This window comes from Equus przewalskii, chromosome 25, assembly GCF_037783145.1.
Source record: "Equus przewalskii isolate Varuska chromosome 25, EquPr2, whole genome shotgun sequence".
Taxonomy (NCBI): Eukaryota; Metazoa; Chordata; class Mammalia; order Perissodactyla; family Equidae; genus Equus; species Equus przewalskii.
The window spans coordinates 12,860,210-12,882,735 of record NC_091855.1 but is presented as its reverse complement, the minus strand read 5'-3'; the positions used below and the strand labels follow the sequence as shown (position 1 = coordinate 12,882,735).

Sequence of the window (22,526 nt, the reverse complement as noted above, 5' to 3'; positions counted from 1 at the left end):
AAATGTGGTGATGAGATGATATCAATCTTCTCTTTCAAAAGTCTTTGCTGATACCACAAGTAATTCATTTGCCTTTCATTACTTTGCTTCTCCCTAGAAATACATATTTCAAGAAGAAATTAATTCTCCACAAAATCAATTTTAAGAAAAAAATCTGTAACAGCTGTAATTAGCAAATGAAAATATTAAAGAAGACGGCTGTATTTCTATTGACTCAATAAATTCAACTTTGGGAGGCTATGGGTTTAGTCATGCTATATTCCTCTCAAACCTTTTTCTTAAATTTTAAAGTCAAAAGATGATATTCTGCCATTGGTTCTGTATACACTACCTGGTACTTTAGATAGTACCATCTTTCTGTTTTTGCATGCTATTCTGAGATAATATTGCTATGATCAGAATTAAGCTGATAATACTGGCCTGCATATGGAGCTATAGTGGCCTGTACAAAGTAAATAAGTATAGAAATATATATGTAAAGTAAAAAATTAAGATATTAAAATTCACAGGCTATTAAAGTCTTTTTTATTTACTAGTCAAATTTTGAGGTACATATACTCTTTCCTCATAGCTACTCAACAGTGCCCATGCTTTGGAAAGTAGACTTAAAGGACATTCAAAGTGTGTAAATAATATTTCAACGAATCTGGTGTACAAAGACAGAAAACCCATTTGTGCTAAGGTTTAACACAGTAAGAATAAAAAATCACACCCCTAAAAAGGCAAAGAACACAGGTCAAATTTCATGTAAAATATTTTGTTAACAGAACACGAATTTCATGAGAGATAAGCTCTTCTAGATTGTAAGAACCTTATAAGAATACAAGTATCAAGGAAACTATTTTCCTGAGTAACCTAGTCAGTTTTAAAAGGGAGTGAATCTTCCATTTTATATAAAAATAGGGGAATCATATTAACTTTCCATTTAAATAACCAATTTTAGAAGCTTTCCTGTGTCTATGGTTAATGGGACAGGATCTCACTAATTTAATGTAAATCTTCAGCTACCAGAGACAGACCTACACAGGTATGCAAACTGGAATCTTTGCCTTCAGCCAATATAAGTTTAATAACATATCACCTGGTTCAAAGGAACTGTTACGGAATTCAGGTGGTAGTAAAAATCAAGTTGGCTATTTGGGCTTTAACTATTTCAAAGTGATACAGTGCCAAAAAAAAAGTTACTCGAAAACAGTGAGATATAAAAATATAGAAATATCCCCCCAAATCATTAATTTTTCCCTTGTTGTACCCTCATCCCTTTCAGCCAAGTGCAAAGTGCAAGGCAAAATAAATTAAGGCAAAAGGAAAATAAAGTAAGAAAAAATGGTGAGGGCGAGCATGTTGTTGACCATGTAAGAAAACACGTGCAAAGTATACCTCAGATACACTATAGGTAGATGAGCACGAGGGAAGCCGAGCCTGGTTTTGCAGTGGGGAAAAGAAAACACTGTTAAAGAGGAAATGATAGCACAGTAAGGGTCTCAGAAGTCTAGATGGCTCCATCACCAACACATTTGCCAGATAGTAAAACAGCTTTATCAGCAGACACTTGAGTTTGAAATCTCAAGGTTCAAGCCATTGAGGAAAACCTTGTGATAAAAAAATATCCGGCTTAAAAAAAAAAATCCATGGTGAAGATGACTCTGATCAGAATCTGGTAAGATCTTGCTGAGGAGATGCTCATTTAAGGTTAACAGGAACTATGATACCACACTGATCTTCATTGGTTTAACTCTGGCAAACTACATGTGAGGTTATTTATAAGATGACTCTACTGTACATCGTCATATTATTCTTTAAAGAGGGCATCAAAGCCAGCTCAGTGATCTGATTCTGATTTCCTGTTCCTACTATTCCGTTCTCAGTACTATTACTGAATCTCCATATATATATACGTGCTAATAGCAACACCATAAAAGATATAAAAACTTAAACATAAAACTCTTCTCCAAACCTACCTTTTATCAGAATATTTCACTGATTTTTCAAATAGCTATTTTATGCTTAAAATCATATTTAATCTTCATGACTTCAAATTGATAATTTTCTAGCCTGTTCTTACTTTCCGGATTGTCACACTGCCACGTTCAATTCTGTGGCCTCTTCTTTCATGAGGTTGTCATGATGCCATGTGAGCTAAATTTTTAAGTATGCATTCTCTAGTTACAAATTCTTCACAAAGTTCCCAAATACAAAGTTAGGGTGGGGAAATGAAGGTTTAGGAGAAGATAGTACAGCGGAGGAATCAGAAATGCCCTAAATATCTGATTTGTTCTTCACTCTATTTCCATCACCCCACCCAGCACAACAGAACATAGTAGGAGCTAATAAGTGTTTATTGAATGAATGAATATACAAACTCTTTTTCTTCTATCTAAAAAACTGAACTGTGTGAAATAGCATTCAGAAGGTTTCACACTTACCATTACAAAGATTTGTAAAAAAAATAATCTCTGCCACTTAATGGGTTACTTTGAAGGCAGTTTCAAAACTATGGTCAATTCTATACATATTAAGAAATTAAACCTTTTTTTCAATCACATACACATCTGATTTTCTTTAGCAGGATGCTACTTCTAAGAAAACCTTGCATGTTTGTTCTGCTTTTATAACCATACCCATAAAACTGAAAAACTTTATCTTTCAAAACAAAGTCTTATCTGTTTTTCTCCCCTCAGTTCTCCATTTTCTATTACTAGGGAAATTTACTTGTCAAGGAAACCTTTTATTAGTACCCTATTTTTGTATTAGAATCAATTCTGAGAAGGACAGTTCCACAGTAAGCATTAAAAATCTCACAGATGTGTCATTTCCACTCCAAACGATGCCTTAGGCTACTGTAGGCAATTTCATAAGTATTAGATGAGAATTTTTTGGATTGAAGCACAAGATAGATTTTTGTCATTTTTCAGTAGAGTTGTAACCTCAGAATTGTACTAATTAACTTTATAGGTTAAGCGAATTCTAATAAAGTGAAAGGTAGCAAAATTAGCCTGTTTTCCAAAGAGATAATCCTAAAATTGATTTACTGTCATCTTCATCATAATAGTCTGGTCATATAAGACATCATTACCAAAATACTCAGAATGTTACATAATTATTACAAACTAAATAGTAAATAAATGCATATTATTAATATGAGTAAATGCCAAAATGTCAAACAAGGAAGACTTAGGAGACTCAAACAATGTTTTACATACAATAACCAAAAGACTGAAATTTCCCTAAAGAAAGTAGAATATACAAAGTAACTGATATTTACTCATTTAAAAGCTACTGAATGTTTATTCATCTAAGAACTGATGTTCCAGCTGTTCTTCCTCACCTCAATCAAAGTTGGCTGATTCAGTGCAGATATCTGTTAGATTTTTAAGTTCTGTATATTAAGATATGATGTATTACTTGATTATGTCAGGGTGTCTTTCCCACTTGTACGAAATTTTCTATAAGAAGGTATGACTTTAGGTGCGGTCAAATAGGAAATTTAGCAGAAATCAAAAGGTGATCATGGTCTTAAGAGAAAATATCTTTATTAAGATGTAATGAAGTAATAAACAGAAAAATGCAATGTGTACAGCAAAAAATACTTTAAAAACACATTTTTAAAAAGTTTGAGAGAGCAAGAAGTGACTTTATCTTCATACTATAAATCTCTGTAAGGGGCTGCCGAAAAAGGAAGAATTTATAATCTACACTTTATCCATATGATAGTTCTACATTTGAAGGGTTTAGTGGTAATTCCATGGTGGGTTTACTTTGTGTGCATGTGTGTGTGTATCATGTGAAGAGCAGGTAGAAAACACAATGAAAAAAGGAAGAATAAAAAGGTAAGGGTAGAAGATTTCAGCGGATTAACTTTCCAGTTATAGGAGGTCTCAGCAAACTTCTTCTGTAAACAGTCAAATAGTAAATATTTTAGGCTTTGCATGCTGTATGGTTTTTGCTGCATCTGTTCAACTCTGCTGTTGTAGTGCAAAAGCAACCAGAAATTATGTGAAAATGAGTGAGAGTGGCTATGTTTCAATAAAACTTTATTTCTGGACACTGAAATGTGAATTTCATATAATTTTCACATCATGAAACGATGTTCTTTTGATTTCCCCCCATCATTTAAAAATGCAAAAATCATTCCTAGCTTGTGTGCCCACAAAAGAGAAACAGGGTTTGGCCGAAGGGTTGTAGTTTGCTGAACCCTGAGCTACAACATTAATTTGATGAATACAAAAGTACAAAGAAACCCAAAGAAAATTCATTAAAAGTGTTAGATGAGTTAGCTCAGAACTAAGGCTAGAATGAAAATAATGATCTTAAAAGATCTATAAAATCACAACCATCTAATTCATTATTTATATTAGCCCTATTTCATACTAGTCTTGTTTCAACCTTCAGACAACTAAGTTAAAAGTTTAAAAATCACTCTTCAAGAGACATTACTTTCTGACTTGATTCAGATATTTTTCTTAAACTTATTAAAAACATAGTCTTATTTTAAATGATAACTGCTTCCTTAACTTTTTCGACTTCAAATAATACCATCCCTTTATTTGTGTTAGCATAGCAAGTACTTATATTTCTTCAACTTCATCTTTCTTGTTAGTTCAGTTATGTGCCAATAATCAGTCCTCAGAAATCATGATTCCCAAATCATAGTCTGTCAAAGCCTTTAAAAATTAACATATTTGGTTACCCCAAATCTATCTCTATATATGTGTAGCTGAACAGAAATTTACTATGATATTACATAGACTAAGTGAAAATACAAAACTTGTGGCTTTGAGGTATTTTTACTCTTTTCTTTCCACTTGTCTTTATTTCATGAGCATTGATCTACTTTTTCTGAATATTTTAACATTCAAACTTCCCAGGGTCCCATTGCTCTTTAACTAATTAACTCCAATTTTGTAAATTTGCTTTGACTTATATTATCTAAACAAAGTATTAGTTTGCATTATTTTATCTTATGTTTTCCATAGGATAAGAACTGTCTGCACTATTCTTCAATCTTGTGCATTACTTTTAATATTCTTCCCACTAGATTCAAGCATTTGATTAAATAGAAAAATAATTTTTCCCTTTATATGGTTTCACTCTACAGTCATTTTCAACACATTATCAATCTAAAGATTTATAGTAATATTTGTGGTCATTAAATTAGGCAAACTCTGCTTACATACCAGATGACAACTTTATTATTATTAAAATTACTAAAAACCCATTTAGGGTTCAGAACATTTCAGTTTAGTAAAACATACAGAAAAAGATGATACATTCTTGATTTAGAATTCAAGAATCTAATACATCCTACTTTTTGCTAGAGTTAATGTAAGATAAAAAAGTATATTTTCATATGAAAAATAAATAAAATTTAGTATTATTCCAAAAATTACATCTGAATAGAATATTCTACTTTATATCATTGATTATCCATAATAAATAAGGTTGCAGGATTCTTTCTTCTCTAAAAATAATATATTGTATAGATGATACCAGTTTAAGCACTGATGATTTAATTAAATCCTTATCCCAAAATTCTGAATGATGTCTCACATTCTCTAACTACTAAACAAAATATTGAAGTGGCAACATGGTTCTGAATCTTTCATCTTCCTAAAATATTTAGCAACGTTTCAATGAATTAAAACGCTCTTGTGTGTGTATACCTACAATAAATTTTCACAAAATGGAATGGTCACTCTATGCCAATTTATCTCATTTTAGAAACAGAATTTGTTTATATAGCCTATGGTACTGAGAATAACTATTCTGCTTCTAAGCAACAGCTTTTAATATACAAGGCATATTTTAAGGCATGCTGGGGTAGTAGGAATTAAAGGGGAGGGAGAGAGACAACATTCAGCTAAGCAATTGATTTGTATCTTTTCTTAGCTGAACTCTCTAGAGAAGATATTATTTACTTTTTGATAGTTTTTCTTCCCTATACTTTTCTAGTTAATGGGAATCTTAGAATGATATACCTCACATTCAATCATTTTAGAAAAAAGGTAATCAGAACAAAGTGCAACCCAGTGAAATGAAATAAAAGATTAAGACACTGAGATGAATTATTATGTACTCTACCTTGCAGTATAGGTGTTGGAAAAAAGAAACTGACAAGTTGCATGAGATAACCCAGTTTTCGAAGCACAAAACTTTTAATTTAACCCTGACCTAACATTAACTCCCAACCATATACATCTTAGCAAATCTCAACTTTCTAGTCCCAGTTTGATTGAAAGAAAAATAGTATCACTTCTCAGGATTGGTTAGGGAAGAGTATGACACTAAATGCACATATTAATATTATCAGAATCTTTTTTAGGGGTTTCTAGAATAAAACCCAGGTATGTTTAGACTAGTTCCATAAAATTCATACTAATCTTATTTTTTTAAACAGTGAATTAGATTCCGGGGTTATGGATCAACTTTCAAATTCTATAAAATACGCATAGAAAAGAAGGACTGGCCCAAAAGAAAGAAGTAGAAAAATGAGACATTTGTATTAATTTCCTTCTCTGTTTAGCTATCAGAATTTAATGATTGATATTAATAAAAACAACTTCGGACTTTAATGATCAGAAATTTAATATAGAGACATTCAAAACTACATATGATATACAATTAAAAACAAGCTGAGAAACCAGAGAATTATCATATCACTATTATTTTTTTATTCTACCCTTTATAGTATAACTATTACAGCAATATGAATTAAATGTGTAGCAATAATCTTGGGAGAAGTAAATCAGGGCTAGGATTCATATGAACTTTTAAAAAAGTCTCAGGAATGGGAGGGCAGTGTTAAATGGAGCCAGAAATTATTTACTGCAATAATTTAGCTTTTCTTCTGCCATATTTACACCATATACCATTTTAGATATTTTACTTCCATTTATCTTGAAAGGATATATTCAGAAGGACCAAGCATTCTAAGTCTAAACTATTGGTCACAAAAAATCCTTTTGTTACAATTGCCAATATGATGTATCTACAGTATTCAGTGGCTCTAAGTTATGTTCTCCTTCAAAGTATTGTCTTAGGTATATTAGCTTTTATTTCAAGTATTTGTAAGATGTTACATGATGGTGTTCCTGGTGAAGATGCTTACTGCCTGATTTTCTTATTTTTAAACAAAAGATGATATCTTATAGTTATTCCCAAAGAGTCTGAGTTAAAAGAAGCCTATTAACTCAGAAAAAATATGTCTACTTGCCAGATTGCCTACGATGACATTCTAACATTGACCATTTTCCTTGACAATTTAAATTGAATCACCAAAGCTCTATCACTTGGATCCAGCCCATAATTTATAATCCTGCTGACACATCAAACAAGGGGTAGAAGACAAAGCCAATGGAAAAGATCCAATGAAGTCTCATGAAAAGATCCTCAGAAAATTACACAACTGTATAAGAAACAGAGTTTGAAAAGAAAGTTTTTATTTTGCTTTGGAGCCAGAAAGTTATTAAATTAACTGCAATGTTAGTGTGGTTTCAGAGTCCTCTACCCTGCCAATTTAATGTTTATTTAGTAAATGTGAGCATGAAGCTGCAGCTAGAAAAGAAAGAAGGAGATAGGGAGAAAAGAGACAGAAAGTAAAAAAGATGGAGATGAGAGGACAAACCAATTAGATTTGGATTACCAGTCAGCAGAAGTTTAGGAAAAAAAAAATCACCGAGTGAAATCGTACATTTACTCTGAGAGAGTATCCTTTCACATTGCCTTCTAGGTGATCTCTGAGCTCCTCCAGCTTTCGATGGAGCTACATGTAAACATCAGAAAATGAATTGAAAAAGCAACTTGTTCTCTTTTCAGTTTTCCTTTTTCCTTTTAAAAATAAGATCATAGCGTTATACATTTCTCACTGCCTTTGGCAAACATTTCAAAACATCAAAGATCTTTGTGTAACACAAGAATAAATGATCAATAAACCCGTGACTAGGAAGCCAACATTTTAATTATAGCATCTTTTCTCCCCAAAGTGTTAGAGAAAATAAATACTATAACTACCCTTATAATCCCCTAGAGATTCACTTTAAAATATTCTATTTGGTAGAAATATGGAGTAAAGATATTTAAGAATTATAAAATTTGTCTTTCTTTCCCAAACACACTTTTTGATTTAAGGCTGCATCCATCTTAAAGTAAAGTGATTGAACTCTAAAATATTCTTTTGTTTTTATACATATGTGTATATACATAATCATACTGTATATACTCTTAAAAACAATACACATACAATTATAACTTAAGTTCTGTACATCCAAAGGTCGAACTTAGATCTAATTAGACATGCGCACACTCACTCACACAATCCAGTTTATAGCGGATGGTGCTGCAGTTATGGATGCCACTTTATCTTGATTTCACTATCAGTAATTTTCACAAAGTTTATGTCGCACTGCACCTTTTTGAGTCATAATCCAGTCTAAACAAGAATGGATTTATCTTCTCTTAAACATCAGGGTAAAATATGATACCTCACAGGAAGACAGTGAGGAATGCTACTAATATATCATCAGGATACATAAACTCATATTTTTATGACTGAATAATTTTAACTTGCCTTGTTTTTCTAATAGGCATATAATCAACACTTCCCAGCCCCTGATTATCCTTAGTGAAATAACATCAAAAAAAAAAAAAGCTACCCAGTATATAGCAGTGTTAGAGAACAGAGAGGATGGCTTGTCTGGAATAAAGGACACAAACATACAGACACACCTTCATCCATGTGCACTCACGTGCACAGACACAAATAAACAACAACAAAAAAGTAAAATTAAGAAGGCAGAAGAGGCAAGGAGAGGAAGAGTGCAGAAATTAGTGCTTCATAAATTGTTAAATGGAAATAAATTTGTGGTGTGTAATTTGAAATGACTTTATATTAGGCCTCCAGGTTTTTACTGAATTTTGGGACATCCCAGGGCAGTAAATGATCTGTCATTTTGATTACTTTAACAGTTACTATTGCTGTAAGGACAAATGGGATTGAGATATAAGAAGTGGTTAATTTTGGGGGCAATTCCTCTGCATGTTTTTAAAATGCAGCAAATTTCCTAACTTGCATTTATGGTGGCAGCATTAAAAGTGATCACTGGCTATGTCTGTGTTTCTTAAGGGATGATAACTTGTTCACTTTTTCATTGTGATTAAATATTAGAGTATTGAGTGCCCAAGATATATTGACCAAATGAATATTTAACAACTAGCAAATGGGACCATCAGATCAGAAATCTTTAAGTTGGATATTAGCAGATCACATACACACATGGGCAAACATTTAGACATATATCGGTTTCAGTTAATTGTTATATCAATTTTTTTAACTTTTAAAAAAGAAAACAAAGGATATTAAGAATGCTTAAATACTATTACCTATATGTGAGCCCATTATACTAGCATCATATAAAATTCTTTTTCTTTTAATTCTTAAGATTATGTACATAAAATACATGTGACTAACTCATAATTATTTTTCTGCAATGAACTATAAATGGTAATGACACTAAAATAACACAATTACTTTTTACAAAAAAAGTATAAAGGGGAGATAATATTCTGAAAATAAACATTAGTTCTCTGTGTTACAGGAACTTAACACACAGTCAGTGACATCAATCAGAGGAACGGTTTACTCTAGAGCCCCAAATTATAGGCACCTGTAATGAGGCAGTTGCCCTTTGTCTTGTTTGTGGTGCCATTCAAAGCTAGTTATTTGGCAGCTTGCCTTCAGCTGGTTGCTCTATGTGTAGCTGAAACAAACAAAAAAAATATGACCCAACAGCCAATAAAAATATTAAAAGAAAAAAAAATGGGATGGTGAAAAATGGAAAAAGCCCCCTTCCTCCCACCACCCTCCAAAAAGGAAGAAGGGTAGGCTATAGACGAAATCTTGCCAAAAAATGTTAGAAACATATTTACTTTGAGGGATCCAACTCTACTAGCAACTCCTTTGCTTTCATCCGGCCGTCTAATTTGCTACAATGAGGGAAGATGGGTAAAAAAGACAGAATAAAGAAAAAGTGAACTTAAAAAATTTTCTACACATTAGTAAGTAATACATGCAAAAACATCAATTGACTCTTTGAGGGACCTCTTAGGAGGCCAAGGAGTTAACTAACTCAGAGGCTATATGACATGCTCTGCAAACAGGCTAGTCACTAAAATTCACTTTGTTATGGTACTATTCCTGAAATGAGGAAATGGGCACTTACTTTTGGTTATCTTGGGGACCTCTGATGAAGCAGTATCTGGAGTAGTGTTACATTTGCATTTGGTTTATAAAAAACAAAGAATTACAAATATACCTATGCAAAGAATTTTGTCTCTTTCAGTGTTTTAGTGTCTATTCCATTGTAATATCAGAAAACATCAATGGTATGACTAGAAACATGAGCGTTCCCTAAGTGGAAACAAAGTCCTGACAAGCATCATTCTTGATAGGTGACAGAGTGAAGCCCCTCTGCTTGCAGACCCCAAGCATTGAGGTTGTTCAGCTGTCACTGAGATTCCCAATTAAACAATTGTGCTGCCCAACCAGAAAATTTTAATGCCAGACCAATGTTAGATACATTCACTCCCTCAAAGCTTTCTGTTATTTCAGTTGAATTTTCCTCGGGTGAGACAGGGAAAAAAAAAAATAAAAGCGTTATTTTAAAAACTTGTTTCATATCACTATATAAATGAGAAAAGGAAGATTCTCAACACAAAGTGTTTTATTAGATAAGGTATAAACTAGAAATTCTTTTGCTTTTTAATAGAGCTGTAACAAGAAATAATATATTGGTTAAAGAGGAAGACAAACAAACAAAATGGGGGAGGAAAGGAACGGAGCTTCAGACCAAGTGCTTTTTCCATTACCAATTCCTTCCTACACATGCAGAATGATGGTCTCCGTTCAGACCAGTACGGTCAAGTTAGCTGTGATGTTCCTGCTTGTAGAGGAAGTATCAACGTGATGCCAAGTTCCCAGTGTTAAACTCCTCGGGAAAAATAATAAACCTGACCATGTTACAAAATTATATTTCCTGGAGGCAAGCTATAGATTGTCTTATCCCTTTTAGGACATCTCTGATAGCATATGGAGATTATTTAGGAGTCATATTGAGAAAATTGAATTTTCATTTTGAAAAAAAGCCTCTTGGTACATAAGAATTGTGTCAACTTTTGGTTTTACTTGATATAAAAAGCTTTTTACTTTTATCTTCAACGTTAACTAAATGTTATGCCCAAAAGACAATCACCAATTCTCACTCGTCTTGGTATAACAGAATTTTCAAATTTAGAAACAATGGATACTAGTTAGAACAGCAACACTCTGTAAGAGAGGGCCTCTGGATGGACAGGGAGTTCATAATACCTAGTCATTCATTTGTGTTATTTTCTTTGAATTCAGAGAACATCTTTATATCAAAAGCTGTTTCCCATTTTAAATGGAGACTCACAATATCTTGATTATAAAGATAAACTAGGTAGTTTCCTAAAAAAATATAAAGTCTAATGCCTCTGCTGTTTTCTGAAAACTTTCAGAAACTGAAGATTTTCAGAACTGTTATATAGTAACAAGTGAATACTACTTTCGACATTGTCTTTTATTAGCAGAAGGCTTAAAATTACATCAAGTCTGGCAACATAAGGTATCTTCTTCAAGGTTACATAGAACATTAATGACAAATCTAGGAACAACATCCATGGTTCCTGATTTCTAATTTAAAGTTGTATTCCCTTAATATACCTGGAATAAATGGGTTAGAAAAAAAGTGATGCTTATAAGAGGATGTACATGTATATATGTCTCTGTCTATCTAACTCTCCATCTATGGAAGAAATTTTATATTATTATATTTATGGAAGAAAATATTCCTATGCCATTTCAGTTCCAAATGCAAGTGCAAGTACAAAAACTTAAAAGAATGAATTATAAGAGAAAAGATAGTCACCATTGAACTCTGAACGTGAAAAACAGATAGACTATAATACCAATTTAAACAACGATTTTTGGAAGCAGACAGCTCATCTGTCAATGCTTGACATCAATTTTCTATATATAAAGTGACTTTGTAAATTTGAAACTATCATAAGAGGAAGACTTTAGAAAAACAATGTGGTTATTAAAGCCAGAAGTGGTTGTAATTCAAGTGTCATGTGATTTTTTTGTGGTCCCTGAAAGAGGTAATAATTCTGAAAAACTTCAGAAAGAATTTGAAAAAGATTTGTCTCATAAACAAAAACTTGAGAAGTAGAGAAAAGCCAAATCAATAGATTTTAAAATGTAATGCTTTCATTTATTCTAGTCAATCCTTAATTATCAATTATGATGGAGAGCAGTATAAAATAAAAGAAGTTCACAGCTAATCCAAATGCTTGATTATTATTTTTCTTTGATAAGAATTTAAAAGAAATCACAAAATATTAGCATCTGGGTAAGATGAATTAATTTACTGTTTATGATAATTATAAGAGCCTCAAATCATTAGCTAATTTTATACATATTTTTCTATGAGCCTAAACATTCTCTATCAGTAACTAAGAGAAGTTAAACTGCAAATGTTTACATTGCATATAAGATCACTGCAATATAAATGAAGTTTGAGAATTGGATGTAAAGAGTTGTGGGGATTGTTAGCCAGTTGAGATTACTAGTTTATTTAAATATATTGAAAATTAAAATTAGTTGCAAACCAAAAAACCTTAACACTAATAATTTTTCTACCCTGAAGAAATCTTCTTAGAAGTATTTCACTGAGATTGCAAAAGAAAAACCAGAGGATCCAAAACATTTTATCTTCTATTCAGGCTCTCAACTAAAATATATTGAACAAAATATCCATTAAAAACAGTGTGACAATATTGCACTGTATCACCTCTTTTGCAACATTCCAGGAATCTTTCTTCAGGGGGTAACTGGGGAATTTATCATCAGGGATTATTTACCAGGATGACTCTGCTATTTGTATTCGCCTTTGGATTCTAGCAATATCATGCAATAAAAGAAACTGTCTGGATGTTAACACAATATGGATTGTTGATTTAGCCCATTTCTCCAAAACTGAGCTCACTATAAAATCATTTACACTGTTAACAAGGTAGAAGACTATCCCATCCCACCCTCACCTCCCTTGCCAATAATAAGTAGCTGTAAATGTTATATTTTTATTAAAGCAAACATATAGATTTTAGCGTAGAAAGCCAACTTTATATTAATTTTTAAAATAAAATATGAAACTTCAAAGAAATTTCAGGCTTGTAGAAACCACATTAAGGTAGGCACCCCTAACACTAGGTCTATGCCTTCACACTTTTATTTACTTCCAAGATGTCTGGTGAAAAACTGAGAAAAGGTGGTATATTTAGTGTTTGTTTGTTTTATTGATGAGAGGACTCAGGTCTAGAGAAGGTCAATGGATTTCTGGAGACATAAATTAGAAAACAACACAGCTGGTATTAAATTCTCTGACGCTCAGGACTTTTCATTAAATTTAGGTTCTCATCTATGGAATGACTAATGTAGATCTCCCCTCCTTCTCCCATGATATATTTTATGTTGATTTAGATTAAGATTATATAGATTAAACAAAAATTTCTGTTTGTTTGTTTGCCCTAGGGACTGAACTATTCTGTTTTTAGAATTATCTAATGATGTTCACCCTGAGAGACAAGCATTTTTTATTTTTTTGGGAAGATTAGCCCTGAGCTAACTGCTGCCAATCCTCCTCTTTTTTCTGAGGAAGACTGGCCCTGAGCTAACATCCATGCCCATCTTCCTCTACTGTATATGTGGGACGCCTACATGCATAGCTTGCCAAGTGGTGCCATTTCCGCATCTGGAATCCAAACCTGTGAACCCCGGGCTGCTGAAGCGGAACATGAGCATGTAACCACTGTGCCACCCGGCTGGTCCCGAGATAAGCATTTTTAACTCTATTTTATTGCGCCAATTTTTTTTTTAAGTATAAGTTATTAATGATAGGAAATAAAACTTTTTTCTTAGAAATTGTTTTTATCTTCCATCCAATATCACTCAGTATATACACGTAGAGCTATAGATTGTTTATGGTAGTTATGCTTAGGAGGAGGAGATTTTTTAAAAAGTTTTACTTGTGAGCTCAACATTTGTGATTATTACGGCAAAGTAAAAAAAGAGGAAAGAAATGAAAATGAGAGGTGCGTCAAGAAAAAATAAATAATGCGCTTCTGGAGAAAGATAATACGATTATAAACTAAACCAATATAAAGATAGAGACAATCAAGGAAAGAGTTGTGAAAAATAATGAAGAAATAAGAAGACAAAAATTAGAATCTTCATAGTAAGTCACAGACCACCAACCCCTCCCCCTACAAAAAATTTTTATCCTTAGGACATTTTTTATTTTAAAGGCTCTGATTTCTCATGGGTTATTAACATTTGAAATTATTTATATATTATTATGCATTTGTAATTTTGATTCTTAAGTTTCTATAATAGCTTTGATTCCAAAATAAGACAATCTATACAAAATTAGACTTTTAAGCAAGTTATTTCCTGTCCACTAGCCAGAGAATAATCCAATCTATGTTCTGTTTTCCCAAATTTCTTATCTGTCTAAAAAGAAATTATGAAGCCCATCAAAGGTGTGGTATGAAAGGATTTATTAGGCACTTTGAAATAGATAACTTTTAAATAGTACAGTATATGTCCTTAAGAATTATGTATTATTTGTGTATGAGACAGAAAAAAGTTTATTTTAAAACTTCTATTGAAATATGATATAATTTTCTACTAGGAAGATTAAGAATAGAATGGATTAGTCTGGATATAAAAATGCTATAGTGTAAAATACAGGTAAAAAATGAATAAATCATAGTTGGCTTTATGAAGATTTGCTATAAATCTGAAAATCAGGTAAAAGACACCCTGTCATTAACAGACCATTATCTAAATAACAAAACAAACAAAAACTTTTATCATTCTGGTTTAAAAAATAATATAACCTAGACTTCCAACTCTATGCAGTTTTGTTTACTACTTTTTTAAAGTACGTATTTTATTTTGAGCATTTTCCTATGTCATTAAATATTCTTAAAGACATGATTTTTAGGTTATATAAATAACCCGTATATGTATTTCTACAAGTTATCTAACCATAGACATTAAAGTTGGTTCTACTTTTTCATGAATATAAATAATGTTGTGATAAATAATCTTGTACATAAGTCTCTGATGGACTCTGATAAGTTCCACTGGATAATTTCTGGAAACAACGTGATTAGTTAAAACATAAGAAAAATTTTAAATTTTTAAATTTATGTACATATGTATAAATAATGTTTGCTTGCAAGGTTATACAAATTTATATTCCTACTAGTGTGAAGAGAAATATTCATATCACTGCTCATTATGGCATAGAGGATTATAATTTTAAAATAGTTATCAATTTGATTGTAAAATCTGTATTGTTTAAAATTTTTAATAGATTTCTAGAGAAAGGGTACGTTTTTTCCCACATATTTGCCGAACTTCCTTCCTTTTATGAAGACTGTTCCTACCCTTTACTCATTCTATTTCTTTTTTCTCCTATGAGATTAGAAGAGCTCTTTTAGGCTCTCAACCCTTTATCTGATAGATTTTTTTCCACGTCAGCTCCACTATAAGACCCTTGAGGGCAGAATTAGTAAGTCTATCCATCGCTGTATTCCCAACATCTAGCACAGTATTTGACACAATATGCACTAAAAAATATTCGTTGAATACATTTCTGAATGAATGTATGATTTGTCTTTAACGAAAGTAGAATGAGAGAGCAGATAATCCTCAAGTTTTGGGTGAGAATGCACAACTTTAGAATATGTATCATTTTAAAATATAAACATCTAGAGAATAGTTTACTTTGGGATATGCTTTCTATTAAAGACATGAATGAGACACAGCCAGGTAATCAATCTGAATCATGGCTATATCTAATCAATTCTGCTGCTGAAATAATGATGGCACAGAGTATTTTTGTTGAGCTGTTTTTGCACAAAACATGCCCCAAACCATTAAAAAGAAGTTTATAGAAATTAAAGCTATTAAACGAAAACTAGTATTTTTAATTTCACTACTCCTTGTATTTCTACCGTTCTTACTTCCCTGTCTTCCTATAACTTGAACAAAATTCCAATGGATACCAAGAGAAATCAATGCTCCATTTAACAGAGACACGTTTCACCTAAATGAGAAAGATCTTAAAAGAAGCTAGAATATTTTCAGTTAATAATCTCTACCTTTACGTAGTAGCATGGAATGCAAAAGGTGAAATAAATAAACGCAAATTATTTTATATGAACTAGATATTAATGTAATATCAAAAAGACAGCTAAACAGAATAATACTTATTCAGTCAGTGTAAAAACTTATTTCAAAGGAATAAAATTGTAAGCCTACAGGGGACTTTAGGAGTTACTTAATTTAATACCATGATGTTACAGATATAGAAACTGAGGTCCACTAGTTCTCACAAAGTTATAAAGTGGCAGACTAGGACTGATACTCAATATTTAGTGCTTCACAGTGCAATACTTTTACCTATCCAACGGTGTTAACTTTTCAAACAACTTTGGATCCATAATTTTTAAATGTCTGCCAATAAATCAGTCAAATGCAAACGTTAAAAACGGTTTCTTCCAGAATATCATTAAATTGAATTCATGAAGATGCAAAAATGATCTCTTCCTGGTATCCATATAAATTACAGGAATCAAGGGCCTAAAAGTTCTGCAGATACTTTCAACAAAGGTAGAATTAACATAAGTTGCTAAGTTTAATTAAAAGAAGACTCTACAACATTTACCTTCCAGATGAGTATCATGGCATTGTTTTTAAAACTGCAAAATATGACACAATTAAAATATCCAAAATAGGGGTAGGTGAAATACCTATGCCTCATCCACAAATTAGAATACCAAACAACAATCAATACTAATATCAGAGAAGGTAATTTAAAAACATAAAGACGTTCATGACATAGAAAGATGCTCATATTACTAAATGAATAAGACAGGTTACAATATTATATAGTTTAATAATAATAGCTAACATTTAGTGAGCACTTCTGACATTTCAAACACTGTGATAAGTGATTTATATGCATTTTAAAATTTAAACCTTAAAAGAACCCTATAAGGCAAACAGTAGTAGTATTTTTCATTTTACAGATGAGATAATTAAGGTTATAGAGGTGAAGTAACTTTCTGAAAGCCACACATATAGAAAGTGATAAAGCTGAGATTCATTGCCAGGCCTGTTAGACTCGAGAACCTGAGCTCTTAATCACTGCCTTCCCATTAGATCCATTTATATAAAGTATTTGCATGCATAGAAAAAAATAACAGAATGATTGATACACAGCAAAATTTTAAGTCGTTATTTATTAAGGGTAGTCTTATGAGAACTCCTCTTTTTGCCTATATGAATTTTCTAAAATGAGTATGTATGTACTTTTTTTAAATAAAAAAAGACCACACCACTTTAGATTGTCTAAGCTATGAAACTGTTACCTCTATAGCTAATGATTTCTCATTAGCTATATTTTCTTGGGCTAACTAATCAAATTTCATTTGTGAGGTCATATTTCAAAGTTGCAATTATACATTTCACAGTTAAGTTATACTTAGCTTCAGTGATGAATATAACTCTGTGAACATTAACTAATTAGAAAAGAATGTGGGATTTCCATTTTCAACTATCATTATATATAAATGCAGAGGGGACACTTAGAGGAATGAAGAAACAGAAACAAATGTAAAATCCTGTACACTTAGCAGAATGTCATAGAACAACCATTGAAAATAATTTGTAAACTCAAAATTAATAGCTAAAATATATTATTATCTAATTTTAGTTTTATCAAAATACAAAATACTTTACCATATTGGATAGCGCCTTTCTCATTAAAAAGTACATAAGAGAACCATCCTTTATTTGAAGTCTCAAGAATATATTTTGCTATCAAACTAGAATAAATAGTAAAATAAACATTGTTATAAAGGAGAAACTGGACAACAATGAACAAGAGTGGAAATTGTTCTCAAAAGTCTATAGGAGCCAGTCATTTAACGCAAATGAGTAAAACAGCCTGGAGGGTATAAAGAATGCCAGCTGATTATTGATGTATGTCAGTGCTGGCCCAGTAATGTCAACTTAATATTTTTAGGAAAAGCTGAAAATTGATATTTTTATTTAAAATCTCACTAATTTTAAATGTTTCAAACTAATTAAAAAAAAAAAGAGGCATTCCCAATTATATCCCTAATAAAATTATCTTCTAATAACTAGGTTATGAGATAAAGAGGGCTCTCTGTGTACCTATTAGTAGACAGGATATCCTGGGGAAATATTAGTTGCTATCCAAATGCAGAAGTAGTATCACAATGGAAATGAGTAGAGTTAGCTGGGAATTATAATTTCTGGTCTTGTGACTCCTTTGTGATGTCTTCTCTCATTTTTAATCAGGGAGGAGAATCTGTGTTCCTTGCCCTAGAATTAATCTGGATCACAGAGTCAGGGTGAATCATTTATAATGCTTAAGCATGGTACTAGTGGTCATTTACATAAAGGATACGATTTCTGGACTGAGAATATCATTATAACGTTGTCTCAATGGAAAATAATGAAAACTAAGATTCAACATACATAATTTGACCCAGGATATTTTCAAGAAACAAGCCAGTTTGCTCATTTGTCCATAATAGTGGTTCTTCAAGTGTTTTTCATGGACCCATGAGAGTCCCTGAGATCCTTTTAGGGGTCCACAGGCCGAATTATTTTGATAATAGTATTAAGACATTATTTACCTCTTTCACTATGTTGACATTTGCACTAATGGTACAAAAGCAATGGTTGGTTGGCCCCTTAGTGCAAATCAAAGTGGTGGATCCAAATAGTATGAATAGTCATTGTATTATTCGCTACTGTGTACTAAGAGAAAAAAACCTAACAGTTTCAAAAAGGAAAAGCTAGTTTCATTTAACATTGTCCTCAATGAAACAGTAAATACTAATTTAACTAAAATTTGTCCCTTGAGTGTAACAAAATGGGAAGTATGAATAAAATACTTCCACTGCATACCAAAGGATGATGCTTGTCTTAAGGAAGAGCACCTATGAAATTGTTTGGAGTTGTAAGCTGAAGTAGCCAGGTTTCATACAGAACACCACTTTCACTTGAAAGAATGAAAGAATGACTGACAGACTATGATTATTCAGACTTAGAGGTCTGCTAGACATTTTCTCAGAAATGAATGAAATGAGCCTGTCACTTCAAGGAAAAAAGACAGGATTTGTTGCTTTTTCTGCCAAAAATAAAATTCTAGCTTTGAAGCAAAAATTAGAATTGTGGAAAACATATATCACCGTGAGCTTGAGAGCTTCTAATGCTCTCAAGTCTTTTTAATGAGCTTGGTTGTTATATTAACAGAGATGATGTTTTTATATAATATAATAGAATACGTCAACACTTGGAAGAACTTATATTTTCCAAGTGACCAAGAAATGTGTTCCAAAATCATGCCTGGTTATATACAAGATCCATTCAAAGTTCAAGAGAGACCACTGGATTTTAATACATGAGAGAATGAAATGGTCCTTGACAGGGTTTTAGCTTCCACACTTCAATTAACTTTTAATAGACTATCAATTGTAAATTTTTGACGTAGTGTCAAAGAATATCCATAATTATCAGAAAATGCCATTAAAATAGTCCTTCCTTTTTCTAACTACATAACTGTGTGAGGCTGGATTTGTTTCTTCATATTCTTCAACCAAAACAACATATCACAACAGACTGAATACAGAAGATGTGAGAATCCAGGTGTCTTCTATTAAACTAGACATCAAAACATGTTTGAAAAAATGTAAGACAATTCCATCCTTTTCAGCAGATATTTTTTTGTTTTGGAAAGTATTTTTTTCATAACAATGTTACTTATGTTAATATATAAAGGCTTCATTATTCTTATTTTGAAGAAAAAAACATTTAAAAAATTTCTCAGTTTTAATTTATAGTACAGCAAATATCACTAGATATAACCCACATAAACAGAAGCTATTTGGAGTCATTAATTTTTAAGTGTGTGAAGGAGTCCTGAGACCATTAAGTTTGAGAACTGCAGGATTTGACCAATAATGTTGAGAATATTATTGGTCAGTACTCCCAGATGGGGCAGTTAACTTTGCACAAAAGAAAACATATTTTTATGTCTAGAGAATGTACTTTTAATATCACTAATTCAGTGTTCTCCAACGTTTTTGGTGTTTGTTCACTTTACATGTAGAATCTATAATTTCTATAATGTCATTAACAGTTGAACAGATGTTGATATACCAATGTTGATGTAATTTCAAACAAAAGTAAAGAAACTTGATGGTTAGTGTAGTTTTACTGATTTTGTTTAAACTCTTAAAAATAGTGGAAAATAATTTGCAGGCCCTGGTTAGAGCCTTGATCTAGGCTAGAATTTGAGCAACTTCATGAGATTCTCCAATGACTTTGGAACCTCATGTTTAGAACCAATGAACTAGCCATATCACATGATCAGCCTGATGTTCACAAAGGAAAGTGGTGATGATATGGAATAGTTTGTAAAAACTACAATCACTAGGAAAAAATCTCAGAGGGACTATTATCCTGATACTGGATCAATAATGTCATTTTTATATGTAAAGGAAATCATACTGCCTTTCAGACATATACATTAAAAACTGTGAGTTAAGAAAATAGTTTATTCTTTATCCAGAGTAATCTAAATACTTTAGCTCAAAGGACAATAACAGAAAGCTATAGAGAAGTCATAATTCTGCATTTTGTTTGAATATAAGATTACACATTAGTGTATTAAATGAACACATCCTTCATATAAAGATATTTCAATACCTACACTTTTTAATCACTTTATAAACTTTAATTCAATTAGATAGACAGTGCTTATATTTTCTTCCTAAGAGAAAAAAAAATAACTTGCTGGTTACTCTGGGCACAAAATTCTATTCTGACCTGTAAGGTACAAGGGTATATGTGACAACAGACTATATTTATTTATTTATTTTTTAAGTCAAACTTCAGATGCTTAGAGAATAAAAGAAGAATTAAATTAGTCTTTAAAAATTCTCTATTTAAAAAAATTCTCTATTTTAATAACATCTATAGGGAATGGTAAAATGATTGAAAGTTCAGATTTTTCTTTTTTTGGTTTTCCTCTGGTCATTATTCTTTATTTCTAATAGAGATGCTGCTGCCTTTCATAACTGAGAATCAGCACTCATTTAAGCTGTGAGTCACGCTCACTTTAAAACAGAGTTTATCTGCTACAGAATTATTCCTTTAGCAAACTATTTTTGCGGGACTATCACCACTTATGAACTTGAGTCCTCTAGATGTTGCCTACTCTTATTTAAGCAGAATCTAACTACCACTTGACCTTTTTTGGATTAGGCACTATTTTACTTAGGGCAATGAAAGACTAAAATCTCAAGTTTGTTCTTAAAAGACACTTCACTGTGTCATAAAGCAAGAGGAGTGAAAATCATTCTTCATTTCAGTCAGATTTCATTAAAAGGAGATACCTGATATAAAAGAGAAATGACTTTTTTCCCATATGCAATAAAATATTACCTCAATTCAGCAAGTAAATATTTGCTGGGGATAATGCTATTCTACGAAGAATTGTTTAGAAAAGATAATATATGGTTGTCTTCATTAGATTGTGATGAGTGTACTCAAAAGGAAATCTAAACTTGGTATATTTTATAGATCTTATACTCACTATGGCTGGAGAATCTTAATCTTAAAGGATCAAAGTATAATCTAGGATATTATATTGCAGTGAACATATAAAATGTGAATCCAAAATAATGTTTAATATTATAGTTGTTGATCTAAGACAACTGGATGCACATATGCAAATAGACAGGAAGTCTTTCATCTTAAACACTGCTCAGTGATAAAAAGCTACAGAGGGAAAGGTTGGAACTGTTAGCTTTCAATCATAACTTGGATATTTAACCCTTTTGTGTTTTCACGAAGACTAGATTAAGGGCTTCTGAAGGTTATTCTCAGAGTATTCTGTACCCCTGCTGATAAGTCATAGCACTTACACTTTATTATAATTTGTAGTTGCCTGTTTTGTCTGTTTGTAAAGGCAAGACTAATGTCTACTTGCTCACTACAGCTTTGCCAGCAGCAGGCAAAGACTTATTTAATAAATTAATCAACCCTGTTGGGGAGGCAAGGATTAACAGTTTTATCATAGACATGAAGCTCTAAAAAGGTGAGCAACTTGCTTAACGTAGTGTGGTTATTGTGTAGAGAAGCCAGCATTCGAATCCAGGTCTTCTATTATCAAGTCAAATGCTCCTTCCAGTGCTGATCATTCAAGACTGTACTGTATTTCTGATGTAAAGAAAATATACTTGAACATATATTTCTGCACATGACAGACTGCATGGATAATCTGAAATGTAGAAGGGAGATTTCTATGGGGTTTGGCTAACACTAATATGAACTAAATTAT

The 22,526-nt window shown here is 31.9% G+C and overlaps 1 protein-coding gene across 50 annotated transcripts in view; it reads right to left on the bottom strand.

Annotated features, from left to right (window-relative positions):
* GPHN (gephyrin) overlaps positions 1-22,526 on the bottom strand; it is a 564,043-nt gene that overhangs the window by 181,713 nt on the left and 359,804 nt on the right. For 15 of the 50 annotated variants that reach the window (XM_070594030.1, XM_070594031.1, XM_070594016.1 and 12 more), the window contains one exon: positions 9,925-9,981. The exons of 15 other annotated variants lie outside the window; for them this stretch is intronic. In XM_070594030.1, the coding sequence (XP_070450131.1) occupies positions 9,925-9,981 (57 nt within the window). Of the gene's footprint in view, positions 1-1,380; positions 1,423-7,690; positions 7,763-9,924; positions 9,982-22,526 lie in introns of all 50 variants that reach the window. 20 more of the 50 variants (XM_070594020.1, XM_070594022.1, XM_070594015.1 and 17 more) reach the window with 3 other exon arrangements.